The sequence below is a fragment of the Mus caroli genome, chromosome 19, assembly GCF_900094665.2.
Source record: "Mus caroli chromosome 19, CAROLI_EIJ_v1.1, whole genome shotgun sequence".
Lineage (NCBI taxonomy): Eukaryota > Metazoa > Chordata > Mammalia > Rodentia > Muridae > Mus > Mus caroli.
In genome coordinates this window covers 8,987,512-9,009,264 of record NC_034588.1, presented here as the reverse complement: position 1 = coordinate 9,009,264, position 21,753 = coordinate 8,987,512, and the positions used below count along the sequence as shown (strand labels likewise).

Below are 21,753 nucleotides of genomic sequence, written 5' to 3'. Positions count from 1 at the left end.
CCATCCCTATCTATTTTATTTCCTTTCCTGAGGAGATCTATCTATAAACACTAACTCATTACTCTATTTGCTAGTAGAAAAACTCATGTTGTTCTACTGATGGTAGCTTATCATTGACTTAAAAGATTATTTCCATATATAATTGAATACATGTAATATCTATCTTTTTAAGTCTAGGATACATCACTCAGAATGGTTCTTTCTAGTTCAATTTACATGTAAATTTCATGATGTCATTCTTTTCAACAGTTGTGTGATCCTCCATTGTATAACTATACCACACATTCTTTGTCCTTCCTTCTGTTGAGTGACATCTAGTTTGTTTCCAATTTCTAGCTATTTTGAACAGAGCCACAATGGACATGGTTGAGCAAGTGTCTATGTAGTAATATGAAGCAACCTCAGGTTAAATGCTCAAGAGTGCTCAAGCTGAATATTGAGGTAGAGTGATTTGCAGCTTGCTGAGAAACCACCACATCGATTTCCATTGTGACTGTATGAGTTTGAAGTTTCAGCTAGCATGAGCTGTCACTTGTGCCATTGACCTTAGTCATTCTAACAGGTGTATTTCAAAGTAGTTTTTATTTTCATTTCCCTGATGACTCAGGATATTGAACATTTCCTTAAGTTTTTCTTAACCATTTGAGTGTTCTGTATTGAGAATTCTCTGGTTAGTTATGTGCCCTAATTTTTAACTGGGTTATTTGATTTTATATTTCATGTTTTCAGTTCTGTATGTAATTTAGGTATTAGTCCTCTAATGGATGTGGAGTTGGTAACAATATTCCCATTCTGTAGGATGATGCTTTAGCTGATTAATAGTATCCTTTGCCTTACATAGCTTTTCAATTTCATGAGGTTCCATTTATTAATTGTTGATTATTGTGCCTGTGCTATCAAAGTTCCATTAAGAAATTTGTTTCCTGTGCCCATGATTTCAGGGCTATTCCCCACTTTCTCTTCTGTCAGGTTTAGAGTATGCAGTTTTAAGTTGAGCTTTTTGAATCGTTTAGAATTGAGTTTTGTGCATCATGATAAGTATGGATCTGTTTGCATTCTCCTACATGCAGCCATTCAGTTCAACTTGGAATAACCTGTAGAATATGCCAGGGCAGTAAACTTGTGAATGCAACCAACCAATGTCTTCATTGAACAAAGGCCCACTCTTCAAATAATTTGAGCCAGAATTGTTCAATTCTCTGCCTTTTAAACACTGGTACTACATTGTACTCCTGTACTATACTGTTAGGTGCTGTTTTGTTTAACTTATGCACTTCAAAGCACATCTTCAACAGGTTCAGAGGTTCAGTCCATTATCATCAAGGTGGGAGCATGGCAGTATCCAGGCAGGCATGGTGCAGCAGGAGCTGAGAGTTCTATGTCTTCATCCAAAGGCTGCTAGTGGAAGACTCCAATCTCAATTTCTAATATGAGTCCCTGGTACAGTCTTTTGCTCTACAATGCAAGAATCTGGAATTGGGTGACCTCTGAACTCAGAGCAGTAGATTGGCACTCCTAAATATTTTTTCCCAAACTTTCTGGCCTTCTGCAGTCTTTCTCTTCATCTTCATCTGCCTGAAGGATGAGGGGATTTTCAGCTTGTCTGTCCTTTTTTGTTTGGTTTGGTTTGGTTTGGTTTGGTTTCCCTCCCTCAAAAGTGTCTTTGAGTGTTCTTCCTACTCTGGCTTTAAACTTTGTTATTAATGAAACTAGGAAACCTAGAGGGAACCTCAGTTTCCCTTCTCACACAGCCTCTTAAGACTGAGCAGGGGACAAGGCTAAGCTGTTGGTAGTCTTGATTCAAGAAGGTAAGAGAATAAGAAGATATGTCCCTGTAAGCTGATAGATTTGTATGACTGATTACAGAGCAATAGAGACCTACTAAGCATCACCAAACAGGAACTGTTACTCACCTCACTGGAGTTACAACAGGAAGCTTTACATCCAAATGCAGAGATGGACACAGCAATGCAGAATTCTAGCATATTTAAAATTGTCATCAAAACATCCAAACTCTAAAAACAGATTCATACCAAGGAATGTAAAGAATGGAGATTACATGTTTGAAATATGCCCTCCTCCTGACTACCATGCTAAAAGAGGGAAGGCCCTAGCCAGTGGTTTGGAAATTCAGCTTTAGATACAGCCCAAAGCTAAGATTATTTCTTGGTCTCCTGAATGTTACTAATATTCTCACTTATTTTTAACTAATAAAAATTATCAGAGACCCCTAACTCCATGATGTGCTCCATGCTAGACATTTCACATGGGGAAAACAATAATATTTCATATTTGAAGAGGATAGTCTTTCTGGATAGTTCCAGCCCAAGGATGGGATTAGCCTGGTTTACAGTGAGAATATAGGTTGTTGGGTAGATAATATAGGCAGAATATCCTGGCCTGTGCAGGCTGTCTAAGGTTATTATGACATCTTTACTCATAGAAGTAAGATCCTGGAGAATCCTAGTCTAAGAGACTGAGGATGCTTCAGTGTTTGCCTAGAAAATAGAGGGCAGAATAAAGAGCCAAGGAATGTAGACAGAAGGTGGAAACACAAAAACCAAGAGAGTTACTTTTCCCTAAAGCTCACAGGGAAGACAACTGCCTTGCCAACAGCTGATTTTATGAGATAGAGATTTATTTTGAACTTCTGTCACCCTGTAATAAAATATTTCTAGATTATGCACTATTTTGGTAGTGATTGTCACAACTATGGTAAATCATTGAGGGTTGGGCACCACACTCCTCACCACTCAATGCATTTGGTCTTGTCTGTATCTTCACCAAGACACAGGATCAAGATGGAAGAAAAAGGTGGCACATTTATTCCGAATTTTCCTGCATTGAACTAGTGACTATAATTGGCAGGTTTGAATGTTCTCAGTGATCAGAGATGGTCCCTTTCCTGTGAATTAATCCATTAATCAGGAGAGAAATAAGGAGATGTCACCTGATACCTACATAAATATTGTTCCCCTTCTCTATCATTTCAACATCCCAAATTGATTTATTTTCATATTTTCTTTTAATTTTTCCCAATAATTTATTTTTATTTACTTTACATCCCAGTCATAGCTCCCTCCATCCTCTGATCCCAGTCTCAACCCTACAAATCTTTCCCTGATTGCTGCTCCCCTTCTCCTTAAAGACAGGGAGTCCCTCCTTGGGTACCACCCCAACATTGATTTTGTGATCAGAATGTTGACTGTTGCTTTTGCAAGAGTCAGTGAGACCATGCCATCTCCATGGCATCCTGCCATCAGAGTAAATACTCACAACGATGGCTGGCTGACTTTTAAATTGGCGAAAAATAGCAGAAATCATACTGATGACACCAATAATGCTTGCTGCCACAGCCAACACAGAGCTGATAGTGTTCACACTTAGACTGCTGATGATCTAGAAAAGAATGGGGATCAGTTATCAATAGCATCCTTTGTATAGCTCCATCAATACTTGAAGTACACCATGACGTTATTAATGCATCTTCTTTTTGCCAAAAGTAGACTCTGTGTCTTTCCTTTTAGTATCGTTACCTTTAATCTCTTGCCAAAATAAAAACATAATAACTTTTATTCGTAAGAATATTCCTCCAGGTGATTCTCAGGGACACAAGATGCTCTTCAAATTTGCTAGCATAATTCTTAAAGTCTTTGACACATTAACTGGAAAGCCTGTCTGTCATTTTCCACCATGCTCTGCCTAACTGTTCCTGTGTATATGCTGACAGCCAGGTCCCTCTTGCATATTTCCTCCTATGCTGTAGATATAGCTCCACAATCTCTTCTCATGGTTCAGTTAAATAAACTTTATTGTGAGAAGTAAAACTATTCAGCAAACTGAAAGTTCGCTGCATCTAGAACATGAGCTACATTTTAGTGGTCAGAGTAGGTGAAAGATGCTAAGGAGGTAGACAGGATTGATTTATCCCTAGTTTAGAAACGGCACCATTTTTAAAAAATAATTAATTTATTTATTTTTTAAATTCCATATTTTATTGCCCCCATCCACCCTCTGACCGTTCCAAATTCCATACCTCCTCCTGTTCCTCCCTGTCTCTACCTGGATGACCCCACCCTGACCCCACCTGACTTCTAAACTCCCTGGGACCTCGATTCTCTTGAGGGTTAGGTGCATCATGCCTGAATGAACACAGACCTGGCAGTCCTCTACTGTATGTGTGTTGGGGGCCTCATATCAGCTGGTGTATGCTGCCTGTTTGGTGGTCCAGTGTTTGAGAGATCTTGGGGGTCCAGATTAATTGAGACTGCTAGTCCTCCTACAGGATCGCCCTTCTCCTCAGCTTCTTTCAGCCTTCCCTAATTCAACAACAGGGGTCAGCTGCTTCTGTCCATTGGTTGGGTGCAAATATCTGCTCGGATTATTTCAGCTGCTTGTTGGGTCTTCTGGAGTGCAGTCATGCTATGTCTCTTTTTTGTGAGCTCTCCATAGCCTTAGTAATAGTGTCAGGCCTTGGGACTTCCCTTGAGCTGGATCCCACTTTGGGCCTGTTGCTGGACCTGCTTTTCCTCAGGCTCCTCTCCATTTTCATCCCATAATTCTTACAGACAGCAACAGTTATTGGTCTATAACAGACTTCTCTGTTATAGAGCCCCAGTAACTGAGAGGAAAGGTCAGCTCCTTGTAGTGACTAACTGATCCAATGTCCTCAGCTTAAATGCCAACAAGTCTACTTTAAGCAAGATAGAATACTTGGTTACCTAATATGAGTGTAGACTCTTAGTTTGAAAGTTTAGAATTACAATAAAAAGTTCTGTATTTTTATCAAATTACTTTCAACGAGATAATGCAGTCTTGATGCTAGGTAAGTTGCAGGCCTCTTATTGGATTAATTAATGTGCTTGATTTCTTTTTATTAGAGCATGTGATTTTTTTCCTTTGAGTTTGTTTATATAGTGAAATTGTTAATGGATTTTCCTATATTGAATCAACCTTGCATCCCTGAGATGAAGCCTACTTGATCGTGGTAGATGATATTTTTGATGTGTTCTTGTATTCGGTTTGCAAGAAATTTATTGGGAATTTTTGCATCAATATTCATAACAACTTCAGCACAATGGCTAGATATAAAATTAACTTGAATAAATCAATAGCCTTCCTTTATACAAATGATAAACAGGCTGAGAAAAAATTAGGGAAACAACTCCCTTCACAATAGCCACAAATAATAGAAAATATCTTAGGGTAACTCTAACCAAACAAGTGAAAGATCTGTGTGACAACAAATTCAAGTCTCTCAAGAAAGAAATCAAAGAAGATCTCAGAAAATGGAAAGATCTCCCATGCTCATGGATTGACAGAATTAACATAGTAAAAATGACCAACCTACCAAAGGCAATCTACAGATTCAATACAATCCCCCATCAAAATCCCAACACAACTCTTCAAAGATATGGAAAGAGCAATTCTCAAATTCATCTGGAAAGGCAAAAAGCCCAGAAAAGCAAAAACAATACTTACCAAAAAAGAATGGCTGGGGGAATCACCATCCCTGACCTCAAGCTTTACTACAGAGAATAGTGGTAAAAACTGCATGGTATTGGTACAGAGACAGACCTGTTGATCAATGGAATAGAATTGAAGACCCAGAAATAAAAACCACACACTTGATCATTGACAAAGAAGCCAAACACATACAATGGAAAAAAGAAAGCATCTTCAACAAATGGTGCTGGTCTAACTGGCAGTCTGTATGTAGAAAAATAAAAATAGACCCATATTTGTCACCTTGCACAAAGCTCAAGTCCATGTGGATCAAGGACCTCAACAAAAAACCAGATTCACTAAAACTAATAGAAAAAAGTGGGGAAGAGCCTTAAACTCATTGGCACAGGGGGAAATTTCCAATGGCTCATGATCTAAGATCAAGAATTGATAAATGGGATTACAAACTGGCACAACCACTCTGGAAATCAATCTGGAGGTTTCTCAGAAAACTGGAAATAGGTCTACCTGAAGACCCAGCGATACCATTCTTTGCAATATACTCAAAAGATGCCCCTCCTGAAACTGGAAAGTGTAAGGCAAAAGGCATAGTCAATAAGACAAAGCAGCAACCTACAGATTGAGAAAAAATTTTCACTAACCCCACATCTGATAGAGGGTTAATATCCAAAGTATATAAAGAACTCAAGAAGCTAACCACAAAAACCAAACAAACAACCCAACCAAAAAATGGGGTATAGAACTAAACCCCATTTTCACAACAGAGGAATCTCGAAAGGCTGAGAAACACCTAAAGAAATGTTCAAAGCCCCTAATGATCAGAAGAACACAAATCAAAGTGATCATGAGATTCCACCTTCCACAAAGATGCTCCACCATGCCACAGGGGCACATGCTCCACTGTTTTCATAGCAGCCTTATTTGTGATAACCAGAAGCTGGAAACAACCCAGATGTCCCACGAAAGAAGGGTGGATACAAAAAATGTGGTTCATTTACACAATGGAATACTACCCAGCTACTAAGAATGAGGACATCATGTGTTTTGCAGGCAGATGGATGGAACTAGAAAATACCATTCTGAGTGAGGTAACTCAGACCCAAAAGGACATATATGGTATGTACTCACTAGTAAGTAGATATTAGCAAAAAAAAAAAAAAAAAAAAAAAAAAAGTACTGAGTACCTAAGTACTGCCCACAGAACTCAAAAAGGTCAACAAGCTGAAGGGGCCAAGTGAGGATGCCTCTGTCCCACTTGGGAGGGAGAAGAAAGCAACCACAGGAGGAGGGGGAGAGGGACCTGAGAGGGAAAGAGAATGGGGGACGATGGAGAGGGGAACATGATTAGGTATTGGGTGGGGAAAAGGACTGAAATCCCTGAGATCCAGCAGAAAGAATGGAAACATCCAACCTCAGGAGGTAGGAGGTTGAGGGGACGCTCCAGAATGTACCAGAGACCTGAGAGGTGAGAGATTCTCAGACATCAAAGAGAGGGACCTTATATAAAGTGCCCTACATTGGGGAGAGGGAACGTGTAGAGCTACCTCCCGCAGAAAGACAGGGCATCAAGTGAGGGATGGGGTTTCCATCCCACAGGCAAAACTCTGACCCATAATTGTTTCTGTCTGAAAGAACTGCAGGGATGGAAATGGAGAGGAACCTGAGGAAAAGAAAGTCCAGCAACAGACCCAAAGTGAGATCCAGCTCAAGGGGAAGTCCCAAGACTCCAAAATATTACTGAGGCTATGGAGCACTCACACAAATGGACATAGCATGACTGACTTCCGAAGGACCCAACAAGCAGCTGAAAGAGTCAGAGGCAGATATTTGCACCCAACCAATAGACAGAAGCAACTGACTCCGGTGGTTGAATTAGGGGAAAGCTGGAAGAAGCTGAGAAGGACCAGCAGTCTCAATAATCCTGTAACCTGGAGATCTCTCAGACACTGGAACACCAAGCAGGCAGCACACAACAGCTGTTATGAGGCTCCCAACACATATACAGCAGAGGACTGCCAGGTCTTGGTTTAGTCAGAGAAGATGCACAAAACCCTCAAGAGACTGGAGGCCCCTGGACATTTAGAGGTGTGGTGGGGTGGAGGTGGTTGGTGGGGAAGGCCACGACGTGCAGACATGGGTGTGGGGAGGAGGTATGGGATGTGGTATGGGGGTGGAATCGGAGAGGAATGAAATCTGGAGTTTAAAATAAATAAATAAATTTAAAAAGAGAAAGAAAGAAAGAAAGTAAGGTCCTTCCAAAACTTGTAGTTGTGGCTGTTGCAAGATAAAATTAACCCCTTTATATCTTAGCAGAATGTATAGTTGATGAAATTACTCCCTATTGAAAGCAAAATAACCCAAAATACATACCATGGTTTTTGTAGGTTTCACTCCTGCTGCAATTGACAGGGATCCTGAGAAAATGAACTGGAAATGAGGTGAAATATCCAGGTTAAACATCTTTAAACAGTTGGTATAACTCATAGCATACTAACCCTGACTTGTCAATCAACTGGGTTTAGTAAAGTGACCGACTGTCTGAAAGGCAGCAGTTTTCTATGTCACATGCTTTCCCCATCTCCAGGAGAGCAGAGGAAAAGTAAAATGAGTTATGGAAGAACCAGCAAGGTTTTGCTTTTTTTTTTGTTTTTAAAGATTTATTTATTTATTATATGTAAGTTCACTGTAGCTATCTTCAGACACTCCAGAAGAGGGCACCAGATCTCGGTTACGGATGGTTGTGAGCCACCATGTGGTTGCTGGGATTTGAACTCTGGACCTTCGGAAGAGCAGTCAGGTGCTCTTACCCACTGAGCCATCTCACCAGCCCAAGGTTTTGTTAATAGATTATTCCATTTGTTTATCTTGGATGTTTGACGTAAGGTCTTGTTATGTAGTTCTGGTTGGCGTGGACCTTGCTACATAAACCGGGCCAGTCTCGTGCTTGGAGTGACTCTTCTGTTTAAGCTTCCTGAGTGAAGGGATACAGGTAGGAGCCATTAACTCTGTCTCAAAATTCTGATAGTATTTTCTCTATGCTTCGGTATAGAGGAAAAAGTCACCCACGGTCCCTCTTAGCTGTACTTTTCCCCCTTACAGGTCTATGGCTGGAGTGATCATCTTTCTAATTACACTGACAAAGCTGTCTGCAGTGTCTTACTCTGGAGACATTTATTTAATATGTAGGACATTTTGAGATTATATTTCATAAACTTAAAAACAAACTGAGGACTTTTTAAACTTTTAAATTATCAAGTCTTTTCAGATATTTCTTATTAAGGTTTTTTAAAAATGTATTCAACTTTTATCTTATCAAAAATGGTAAGAGCAACAAAGGCTAAAGCTCTTTAATCCTTAGAACAAGATTTTGCCAACGTGACACCAAACTAAAAAAAAGTTAGCCCAGCAAAAACAGAAAAGAAATTATCCTTGTTGAAAATGAATATTGGAAGCTATAAATAAAATAATGGCAAGAAATTAAATTATATTTTAGATGATGACTCCAATATGTAGCTCATTTGAGTCTGCCAATTTGGCCATTATTTTCAATTTAATCAAAATGACTGCTGTCAGTTTGATTGAATTGACCTCTTTAGACTAGTCAGCTAATATACAAATGTCTGGATGTGCTTTCCAAATTTTAGTTTAGAAGATTTAAAAGGTAATGGAGTGTCAGTAGGACCACATCACTGAAACTAAAATCAAGATATAGATGAGAGGCTGGGGAGTTGCATGTCTGTCCATTGCTCCCCTTGCTGGCCTGAAACCTTGAAGTGGATCCTCCATCATGAATTATGGGAGTTGTTATCCAAGATGGTAATGAGTAGGAAATAAAGATTGAAGCAGGCATCGACAGTGAGGAGATAAATGAGATTCTGAGATCTTGTTCATGGACTGAATGCATCTTGAGAAAATTAACTTCGCTTAGTCTCATTTTATTTCTCCTTTATAGAGTAAAGATAAAGGCAAATTTCTCAGACGTTGTAGTGATTGGTTCAAGTGGAACATTACATACAAAACCACTTAGTAATGTCCCCAGATTATATGAAAGCTATTAGTTGTATTATTTATGGGATTATCATCATCATTTTCATTATTATTGGTATTATTACTGATATATAAAGTGTCGTGTAACTTTGAAAAATATGGCAGTCTGTGGCATTCTTCAAATCTTAAACACCTGTTGTAAAAAGAAGGGAAAACTAAAGTAACAGGTCTACCACATAACTAAATTTTCTCATTTTCCACTTCATTAATAAATGGAAACCTTGCATCACTTGAATAAGACTCTAAGCTGTAAAATAACAAATAACCAAGGTTATGCATTTTGTTTTCTACTTGTAAGTTCATAACATATAGGTGAGAAATGTTTGATTTTTATACTTAATTGACACTCAACTCTAAAACACTAATTCTCTCAAGTTTTATTATAGTGCAGAGTTTTTTAACTTTCAAAATTCTAATTCAAATTTTTGATTAGTTATTTTATTTAAAATTGAAACAAAATTCACGTACAGTTTTCTTATTCTCTTAAGCGTTTATTGAGATTTGATTAGCCAGATGCTGTTAATCACCTGCTCAGCTTTCTCCCGTCTCCTTTGCCAACAACACCCGTGTTTCATTCATTCTTTCATGGGCTTCAGAGTTTTGTGATTCCCTTCCTAGCTAGAGAAGCAGATCTCAATTCCCCAAGTTAACAATAGGAGGACAGTTATCCTTGGTTTGAGAATATATTTGTAAAAATGTTATGAGCAGTGAAACAGATAGGTCAGCAAGCAATATCCCTCTTTCTAACGAACCTCAAAATGACTAGCCATTAACTTCTGAGGAAATCAGTTGTGCCAATGTTTAAGTAACTCTTTTGGGAGTACATGACTACATGCTGTCACAATATATCTTAAGTGACATATTAAATAAACAGTTCACCGATTTTATATGAATGACATTTGGATACTGCAACATGAACAACACTGAATCAGGTTTAAATATGCACTTTTCAAACTTGTAGACTACTTGAAATAATTGAGAGACAATTTCACCCAAAGTTAGTACAGTCACAACAAGGTGTTATTATCCCCAGTTATACAAGACTGTATATTACTCACCATTATTGATCCCCAAAATGGGGCCAGTAAGAGCACTGACATGAATTGTTCAGAAACTCTATTTAATATCATTATTATTCCTAAGCTGAAGTTTATGAAAGCAATCATAACTTGTATAGCCTAGAAACAAAAAAATAAAAACATTATCCACCACAAAATGATGCCAATGCTAAGTACTATCAAACCACCAAGTTACCAACACTTCCTCTTTTCATAATTCAAAGATAAATATGAAATATTATTCTTTTGTCAATTGCCTTCATACACAGATGAGATGTACTAGCTTATAAATCATCTCTTGGAATCTCTCTCTCTCTCTCTCTCTCTCTCTCACACACACACACATACAGAGAGAGAGAGAGAGAGAGAGAGAGAGAGAGAGAGAGAGAGAAGAAAGAGAGAGAGAGAGAAACACACATTTCAGTAATTTCAAAACTTAGAGGGAAATTCTTTCCATAGATACTTCTATGGAGAGAAAGCTTACAAAACCTAAGGTTTATTTTTTTAAGACAAATAAAATAATTACTTGCTAGCCAAGCTAACAGAAAACAAGTGATTAATTCTTCCAGGAATCATTCAGGGGATATGATATGTGCAAACCCAAGAGAAGAGGCCAAGTGACTCAATACACAGGGGAAACAGAGACGTCCTTAAGAATACCATGTACCAAACCTCAGAAAAAGAAATAGCTACTCATGTAATACGACAGAATAGATTGAGCTGGGCAGCAGTAGTCGTGCAGGCTTTTAATTCCAGCACTCAGAAGGCAGGGAGGCAGTTTCTGTGAATTCAAAGCCAGCCTGGTCTACAGCCTGTGTTCCAGGACAAGAGTTACACAAAGACAGAATGTCTCAAAAGACTAAAAACAAAACAAAACCAACAACAACAACAAAAAAACCCAAAACAGAAACAAACAAATGAACCTAAAAATATAATAATTTAAAAAGATTTACTACTACTTGATATTATTATGATTTATTTTAAATTAATATTTATAGAAATCAATAAACTAATAGAAGACAAAGTACTAAGGTCAGAGTGCTCATCATTGGGAGTGTACATATCTTTGTCTCCCCTTCAATTTTACTGGAGACAGAAATATGTGCAGAATGGAGGATTTCCCATCATCTGAGTAGCAGGTGAAAGAAAGGCAGAGCAATTGTACAGTACAGAATGGGTTTGTCAGCCAAAGGGCCAGGCCACAGCTGTAGCTTTATAGCTTTTTCTCTACACTGAGTTAGATATGATCATCTTAGATGATCTACAGACTAGATAATTCCTGCAGTCTCAATATTTTAAAGATAATTAAACTGAAAGTATGATGTGTAGACTAACATGTCAATTGTCAAATGATAAATATGAAAATCAAATGCTATTAACACTGGGATGTGATGGTAGAGGCTCTTGGTCTTGCGAAGATCATATGCCCCAGTATAGGGGAATGCCAGGGGCCAGGAAGCTGGAGTGGGTGGGTTGGGCAGTAGGGTGGGAGGAGGGTATAAGGGACTTTGGGGATAACATTTGAAATGTAAATGAAGAAAATATCTAATAGAATGTATTTAAAAAATAAAATCAAATGCTATTAACACTGGGATGTGATGATGTACCATGAAGCTACTGAGACAGAGCATTGAGTATCTGTTTTTTCTTTTTCAAAGTCATTTATATATTTACAAAATCATTCTCCCCTGTGATTCAAAGATGCCTTACCCCAAGGACTTTGGGTTCCCCCTTCAAGAATTTCTCTTTGTTCTTGTTCCACATTTGTGATTTTATAACAGAATTCTCTGAAGGCGGAGCACCTCCAGGAACCACTGCCATGGTGGTCTGTTCCAGTCCTTGCATGGTTTCCAAGGCAGCAGAAACAGTACTGAAATAAGAATGAAATTGTGGATGAAGTTCTGGAAATAATTCAATGCTACATTCCAATTTAAGGGTAAATTCCAAATGAAATCTTCCCATGTGATAAATAATAATTAATAATAATAATAATAATAATAATAATAATAAACAATAGCTTAGATAAAATAGAAAAAAATTTATTCTCTTGTAAGAGAAACTCTTCCAATTCTATTTCCAATTTTATCTTGAATGCTCATGTTTTTTCTTTATCTATCCACAAATACTTTAGACATCACATTTCAAATTAGTAGTTGGAGCATTTATGCATGTTGACTTCATCTTCAGGAGGTGCACCCCATTTCACCATCTGGTCCCACAACAAAGAAACCCATCACATCTGTGCAGTCTCCTCATAGAGTCTCTGGCTTCCGGCAGATACAACTCCCCTCTGCCTGTGAACTACTCAACCAACCTGCAGTGCAAGAACTTAAGCACTCCCTGTACTTCCCTCTAGTGAGAATTATGGTTTCTTAAAAAAACCCAGGTAGTTATAATATGTAAATTTGTTTTTGTTTTAATCCCAGGTGTGAGATATGAGGCTGCTTCAGGTTAGCCACAGCTGATAACTAGGATGGTCTAGAACTGTAGGAGGGGTGTGATTTTTGCAATTTTGTAAATGTTTTGAATTCTGGGGACACATGAGAGGGTAGAAATGTGAGAGGGCATAGCCTTGAGAAAGCTGGTGTTGGCTGCTGTTTCCCCCACCCCACACTACCCCAACTCATCCCTCTGCGGGTGCCTGCTAGTCCTGCTGTTGTTTTTGCTGCTTTTGCTATTGCTGCTGGATTGCTGGATTTCTGGTTGCTGGTTAGAGATTTTCTGATGACTAAGATTGGATTTGCCCTCAGGAACTTGATGCCCCTAATCAGCGGGAAGTCGTCTAAAGAGATGTAAGCTCCCTTTCCCAATCTAACCTTCTTTCTCTCCTATCTAGTCTTCAAGTGTTACAAGGGATTAGGGTGAAATTGTAGCAGAGAAGGTGGTAGATATAAGAATCCAATAAAGTAGCAAAAAATGTGCCTGCACTTCCCTTTCATGTTCCAGAAGGCAAAGGTGTTCTTAAGAGAGCCCAAGGTGAAGGGTTTAGTTCACTGAAGTGCACATCTTATTCATTAGTTATAAAGAACCTCTGCCCAGTTGGATCTCTCAAACATTGGACTACCAACCAGGCAGCATACACCAGCTGATATGAGGCCCCCAACACATATATAGCAGAGGATTGCTAGGTCTGGGTTCAGTCAGAGAAGATACACCTAACCCTCAAGAGACTGGAGGCCCTAGGGAGTTTAGAAGTCTGGTGGGGAGGGCGTTGTGTGGTGGGGACATCCTTGTGGAGACTGCGGGGCAGGGAGGAGGTATGGGATGTGGAAAGATTGAAGGATGGACAGGGAGGGGAATTGGGTCTGGAGTGTAAATAAATAAATAAATAAATAAATAAATAAATAAATGATTAAGAAAGAAAGAAAGAAAGAAAGAAAGAAAGAAAGAAAGAAAGAAAGAAAGAAAGAAAGAAAGAGAGAAAGAAAGAAATGCTGCCACCTCTCAGAAATACCTTCAGATCTCTATGATGTCAAGACAACCTCTTGGTTGTCTATTCGTTACTAAAAAGCCAGCATAAGGATGTGAATCTAAAGAGGGACATGACTCTCTTTGATCAAACTGAAAATAGAAACAAGCAACAAACAAGCCTACATCTCAACAGTTTTTGGTAATTGACGCTGATATAAAAATGAAGTCTGAGTAGAGAAAAGCCTTTGCCTAAGATCCAATAATCTGAGGGATTGAGAGATGGCTCAGTGATTTTAACCCCAGCACTCAGGAGGTAGAGGCAGGCGGATTTCTGAGTTCGAGGCCAGCCTGGTCTACAAAGTGAGTTTCAGGACAGCCAGGGCTATACAGAGAAACACTGTCTGGAAAAACAAAACAAAACAACAACAACAACAACAACAACAAAAGTACATGATGCTCTTCCAGAGAACCCAGGTTCAATTCCTAGCTCTTATATGGCAGCTCATATCCATCTATACCTAAAATTCTAGGACACAAACAACTCTTGTCTTTGAGCACACATGTGGTATACATGTGGTATACAGACATACATGCAGACAAAACACCTATACACATAAAAGATTGAATAATCTGAAGTTTTTTTCATAGCTTTCATTAAGATGGGAATTCCTGGTTACTGACATTCTTTGTATCACTTTGACTTCATCTGTGCAAGAGTGCATTGGACATAATTGCTATCAAGCATCTTTCTGATCTTCACTGCTAAGAGTCTTCTCGGTGTCTTCCATTGATGAACATCTATACCAGAGGCTTCAGCTCTTGGCTTGCGTGTCTTCTAAATGAAGCCAGTGATGCATTAAGTCCTACTTCAGGTCACAGTCCATCCCAAGAGCAGACTAATCATATCAGGATGTTCAGCATCCATCATCTGAATTTCCACCAAATTCTGCATGGAGCAGATACTGTCTTAACTCATGGATTTTTAGAATAATATGTAGGTGACAGATTAATGTATTATGGAAGGTAATTTTTAAAATTCATTTTACTTTATTGATTTCATTATTTTATTTTGAATGTTTCATTAATGTTCCATTATTTAGGAGTTGAAAGAAAAAGGACTTTAACTTTTTTACCACATTAAAATATTTTAATATGGGAGTGTACATTTTTCTATTCCATGCTTTATGTAACTCTGAAAAGATTATTGATCAAGGTGTATTTTTGAAGGCAAAATCTAAGCAGAATTAAGTAACATAATTTTCTTGCAATTATGAAAAATATATTTTTATTATTATTTCAAGTGTTGTAATTGGAAGTTTTGCTACCTTTATATTCATACTGACATATACACTGTTGTACCCATGTGCTAATTGATAAATATTAGTGCTTGAGAACTTCACATGAACATTTGTAACTGAAAACTCTATATTTACAATATGTGAAATGATCAGTCAATAACTTAAATATCACTTTCATGTTTTTCATATCCTGTGGGTAGAGAAAGAATACAAAGTAAAAAACTTCATACAGTGCTCAGTTGCTGTCCTGGAACTCACTCTGTAGACCAGACTGGCCTCAAACTCAGAAATCTGCCTGCCTCTGCTTCCTAAGTGCGGGGATTAAAAGCATGCACCACCACTGCCTAGCAGTTGAGGTTTTCTTAAAGCTTTTATCATTTCCTTTTACTTTCTTTTAAATATATGATTATTTATTTTATTTTTGAGAACATTATGCTTGAATACTGTATTCATAGAATTTCTATCCCTTCCAATCTTCTCTTCAACGTTTCCTATGATCTCCTACATCCTTTATATTCATGACCTCATTCCCTTTAACTATTATTGTTAAATATGCATATGATTTAACACACACACACACACACACACACACACATACACACACACAATGTTGGGTCCATTTAATGTTGCTTGTATGTACATGTGTTTAGAGATGACCACTTAGGACTGGATAACCCACCAGGGAGCTCCTGTGACTGGTGAGGTCATAGACACTGGAGGAGAAAGTATTGCTGTCACTTTAAACAAGCCTTTATTATTTCTTTGTCCTTATTCTTTGCACCAAAAACTGCCTCCCAAGGTACAGTTAAGTGTGCATTCAACCTCACTCAGGTCCAAAGCCTAGTGTATTCAGTGAAAGGTGACCTCATTTTTCTCATTTTCACTTAGATGTTCCATATTCATCCAGTAAATGAAAAGCCATCATGTTGAAGCCTAGGAAGGCAAATTCCTGCACCTACCTACTTCCACAATGCTTGTCCTCTGTGCCTGAGGAGGGCCAAGCTCTGGAAAGGCACCCCAGAGTCATTGTACAGAGCCAGTGGCCGCCCCACACTCAGCATCTCCCTTAGCTTAAATTTGCATAATTCTTCTAGCACCTTTCTAAATCATAAAGGCTGTGATAGGAATCTCTGAAAGAACACAACCACTTCCTACTTTTCTATAAAAACTGTTAACTGACTTTTGACTCTTCCTCCAAGGTGTGTATATTTATTGTGAAATATACTCAAAAGGAGTGGCTCCCATTAACAGAGTTTTTATTCCACAAGAAAGTAATACTGCTTATTGTGATGATAAGTTTGGAGATTTACTTTTGGTAAAACTCTGACAAAGGAATATAAACAAAATGCTATGAGATATGAAAATGTTTTTATGACCCATTACTTTGTTTATTAGGTATTAATAACAAGTAAAATTAAAACTAAACAATGCAGACATATCAAAAACAACAAACATACAATTTTAAAGATTTAACATACTCAGACTAACACCATTTAGATGGCATTTGCAAATGTTTTAAAAAAATCACATATTTTAGTTACATGTGTTTTTCTAGAGAACTGTGTATATATATCTTAAATGTATTGTGTGTGCAGGAAACTCTGCTGTCAGAGACTTGTAATGAATTCGTCATTGTTACACAGCAACAGTGAATACAGTGCTTTTCTGGGTCTAAGAAGATTCCAGTTTCAGTGAAAAAGCTTATTCCCTAAGAAAAACTTAACCACAGCCATTTCTTGCATAATCTTATTATTCTCATAAACTTTAAATGCCTCCCATGAAATCAAAACTATCTTCATATTATTTTGATAAAATATTTGATGTTAGGTGATTATAAAGAAGGGGGGTTTATTTAACCCATTTTTGGCATAACAAAAAGCATTAACATAGAAATTGGCAGCTCTACTTAAGGTTATCTGGCTAAGTCACAATGTAAGACAGTTAATACTGGAAATGAGAGAAGTTACTGTTGCATGGTGAAATAGAAAGAGTGAGCAAGGGCCAAGGTTTTCTTGATACCACAATTTATCCTCATATGAACTAACCAGAGTCACATAACACTACTTGAATCATTTGTCTTACTCAATACACATTTCTTAGGTTAAGTTTACATTAGTGAATCATAGTACGGGCCTCAGATACAATGATAAAAAATGTTTCATAAACTCTCCTCTCCAAGGAGTTTGATAAATTCAGAAACTCAGGAACAAATTCAGGGAAATCCTAGGAAATTCAGTGAACTAAGGAAGCCTGCCATTAGAATCTTGGACAATCTGTTCTCTGCCTGGTAAAGCAGAGCCTCTGGAGAGCTCAGAGGTCACCACTGACTGCAAACATTGGAATGAAGAGGAGCTTCATGGAGATGGGAGCATCTGAAAGAGGGCTGATGAGTGAGCAAAGCCATCACAATGGAGGAGAGTGAGATGATGGAGGGACACCTGTGCATCTAATCAAGTAGTGACCTCATCCACAGCTGGATTTGTGAAAGGCCTTCAGGGGCAGGAATGTGGGTTGGGTACAATGTAGTGACTTTGGTTCTAGATATGCAGAAATGCAGGATCTGTGTAGCTTCTTCAGCCATGATAGTGTTAGCAGTAAGTGAAGCTGTCTTAGAAGTCCACTGTAGGAAGCATCCATAGGAGCAGTGGCAACATTGATAACTGGGTACTCAATAGTGTTTTGTGATTCTACTCTTCTTGGTTTTCTCTACACTGCTGAGACTAGATAAGGGATCCTTCTTGGTTTGAGATCCAGCAACACACACAAGCCACCACTGCAGTGCTGGCTTCCAAAGTACAGGTTCCCAGAGTAGCTGAAGATCCAGAGAACCAGGTTCACCATCTAGACTCAATCAAAAATGTATGTATGTATGCATGTATGTAATGTGTGAAGTTGTTGGAGCTACTTGAAACTTGCTTCATCTACCATGTGCCCTAAACTTTCTGTTTCACCTTCCCTGAAAGGATCTGTTTCAGTTTCAGCTTCCCCTCAGCACTGCTGATGAGATCCTGTGGAAATGCTCGGTGTGTCACACAGTCTTACATGTTCACCCCATGGGAGTTAATCCCCAGAGCCTGTGCCTCTGTGATTTATAATTATTCTCATGTTATTTGTGCTTCTATTAGATCTAGAGAAGCTTTCAAAGATAAGGTACTACGTTTGTTTTACAATTTTTAGGAGTTACAATGGCTTAAAAAAAAAACCCTCACAATGCTTGTTTATAACTGTAAGGTTTTGAGAAGATGGTGTTTGGCTTTCAATATCTCACACTCCATGGCACTCTCTATAATCACTAAGGACAGGCTATTCCTCTTGCCCCTGCAGAAAGAAAGAGATTTGCTTTTAGTCTTCTCTTTGTGAATTTAAAACAGCTTTATAGATGCTTTCATCAGAAAGTTCTTCATCGGGGAACGAAAAATAGTCCTACCCTGTGCCAAAAGCTTGTTGATCTGACTCTTACAGAAGTGAGACTCAGTTATCTCGGTGTGTATTTGGTTCATTATATAGATGATTTTTTTTGGCTCACTCAGATCGAGCCATTTTGCAAGATGCTTTATAAGTTACTGTTGATCAACTTGCCAACTTTGATCTAAAGCTTGCTCTGGAAAAGACACAGGTGGAACCACCTCTCTCTTATTTGGGGACAGTCATTTACTCAGATGCTGTGGCCCATCAGCTTTTACAGCTAGATTTAAGCAAATTAACTACAGTAAATGATTTTCAAAGAATCTGAGGAGAAGGTATTGTATTCATCCTTTTATTAAATTAACTACTGAGGAGCTTAACCCTTTGGCATCCTTACAGGTGACTCCAACTCTCAGTCTCCATGCTCCTTAATTGAGGAAGCAAGAAACGCTTTTATAATCGTGGAGCAGGCTATTAGCAAACAATTACAGAGGGTAAAGCTTAATGAGTCATGGGACCTTATAGTACTACCTACTGTTCATACACCTACATGTGTGCTATGGCAAGATGGTCCCTTGGAGTGGATCCATCTGGCTGTCACTCCTAGGAAATTTATTACTTCCTATGTTACTTTGGTGGCATTTGTGATTTTTAAAGGATGCAAGCACAGAAGCACAGAATGGAAATAATGAGAAGAGATTTTTTTAAGATTATAGTGCCTTATAATAATAAACAACTGACTGAGCCAACTGACTGAGATATATATATATATATATATATATATATATATATATATATCCAACATTTAATTGGGGCTGGCTTACATGTTCAGAAGTTCAGCCCATTATCATCAAGGTGGGAATGTGGCAGTGTCCAGGCAGGCATGGTGCAGGAGGAGCTGAGAGTTCTACATCTTCATCTGAAGGCTGCTAGCAGAATACTGGCTTCCTGGCAGTTAAGATAAGGGTCTTAAAGCCCACATCCACAGAGACACACCAATTGGAGTAGGACTGAGCTCCTTTTACATTCAGAAGTTTGGAAGATTGTGTTAATTAACTTTACAGGCCAGATTGTATCCCATTTGCCCAGTCTTCCTTTGTTAACCATTTTTCTGAAGACTCAACAGATTATCTTTCCCTTCCAGTATTCCATTGAGCCCTTTCCCAGTGCAGCTTTAGTTTTTACTGATGGGTCAGCAAAAGGCAAGGCTGTGACTATGAATGGTGAAACTTTTTCTCAAGAAACTTCTGAAATTTCTGCTCACAGGACAGAATTAATTGCTGTGATTTTTGCCTTTACTAAGTTACAAGACTGTCTTTTTAATCTCTACTCTGATTCACAATATGGTTAAACTGTTCCCAGCCATTGAAACCTCTATTCTGGCCTTAAATAAATCTACCATATCTTCACTTTTATTTAAGTAACAACTTTTATTACAAAGCAGAACTTTCCTGTGATTTGTAAGTCATCTATGGGCACATACTAATTTGTCTGGGCCCTTAACAGAGGATAATCTGCTAGCTGACCTTGCTAAATGACCTCATGGACTGGTAGAATTAACGTTGTGAAAATGATCATTTAACCAAAATCTATTTACAGATTCGAAGGAATCCCAATCTAAATCCCCATGTCACTCTTCACAGAAATAGAAAACTCTCCTAAAACCTATATGGAACTACAAAAGACCCCAGATAGACAAAACAATCTCAAACAAAAAGAACAACGCAGGAAAGATTACTATTCCAGATGTTAAGCTATATTACAGAGCCATGTCAAGAAAGACTGAATGATACTGGAACAAAAACAGATGTGTAGACCAATGGGATAAAAACAAAGGCTCAAATATGAACACACACAACCTCAGCCAATTAATACCTGACAAAGATGACAAAACATAAACTGGAGAAAAGAAGATATCTTCAATAAATGGTGCTGGAAAAACTGAAAGTCTACATGCAGAAGAATGAAAATAGAGCCCTATCACTTTGCACAGAAACTAATTGCAAATGGATCAGAGACCTAACCTTGGAACCTAAAACACTGAAACTGCTAGAAAAAAAAAAATAGTCAGTAACATAGATGATATAGGTGTAGGAAAGGACCTTCTAAATAGGTGTCCATATGTCCAAGATTAAAGACCAACAACTGACAAACAGAGCTTCATAAAACTAGAAAGCTTCTGCATAACTAAGGACACAGTCAACTGGGCCAGGTGACTAGGAAGCCCTTAGAATGGGCGAGAACATTGCCAACTATACATTTGAGTGAGAATCTAGCTTTTTGACCTACAGGGGATGTGAGGTTGGGCTTGGGCTGATGAGAAGCAGAGATCTCAGGGCTGGCCCTGCTCTTTGAAAGGCAGCTCTGTTACTGTGTAGTAGCCCTTGCTGTGGTGTTGGGGGAGAGGCAGAGAGTGGAGGCTGGCAGCTAGCTAGTTAGGTCAAAATGAGATTTGGAGAGTGTAGCTAAGAGTCAAAGGGGCTGGGGTGGGGGAAGCTGGCCAGGAAAAGACACAAAGAGAGAGGGGGGAGGGGGAGGGAGAGGGAGAGAGGGAAGGGGAGGGAGAGGGAGAGGGGGGAGGGGGAGGAAAGAAAGGATAGAGAGAGGGAGAGGAGGGAGGGAGGAAGGGAGGGAGGGAGGGAGAGAGAGAGAGATCTTTTGAACTAGGTCAAAGTTTACTTACTCCTTGAGTAATGTGAAGTTTCGATGTGGGACTCTATTTGTGGGTATGCTTGAGCTGGGTTTGCACCACGATGGTAGTGTCAGTTGTAGAGTCCTTGGGTCCCGCTGTCACAAGGCAGGGCCACTCAGGGAGGCAGGAAGGATGTAGGATGTGGGGTGCTTGATGCTGGATGCCAGATGCTGGAGTTGTCTGCTCTTACCCCACAACGTCCAGGCTCCTGTTGGGCTGTAGGGAAGCCCTGAGACGATGGTCGGAAACTGGGAAAGCACAGTCAGAGGCGCGGGACAGCCAGAACAGGCTCGGAGGTCCTCAGGCCTGAGATGAAGCCGGGGCTGTGGGGTTCCCTTGGAAGTCCAGGAGCAGCTGGAAGTTGCGAAAGAGCTGA

At 38.9% G+C, this 21,753-nt stretch overlaps 1 protein-coding gene across 1 annotated transcript in view; it reads right to left on the bottom strand.

The window, feature by feature from the left end:
• Positions 1 to 21,730, bottom strand: part of LOC110285761 (membrane-spanning 4-domains subfamily A member 4D) — a 25,722-nt gene extending 3,992 nt beyond the window's left edge. Inside the window, exons 1-6 of the mRNA XM_021152153.2 lie at positions 21,369 to 21,730; positions 12,282 to 12,441; positions 10,572 to 10,691; positions 7,837 to 7,893; positions 3,277 to 3,399; positions 1,914 to 2,015 (exon numbers count right to left, since the gene is read on the bottom strand). Coding sequence (XP_021007812.1) covers positions 1,914 to 2,015; positions 3,277 to 3,399; positions 7,837 to 7,893; positions 10,572 to 10,691; positions 12,282 to 12,416 — 537 coding nt within the window. The 5' untranslated portion in view covers positions 12,417 to 12,441; positions 21,369 to 21,730. The remainder of the gene's footprint in view (positions 1 to 1,913; positions 2,016 to 3,276; positions 3,400 to 7,836; positions 7,894 to 10,571; positions 10,692 to 12,281; positions 12,442 to 21,368) is intronic.
• Between the last annotated feature and the right edge of the window lie 23 nt (positions 21,731 to 21,753).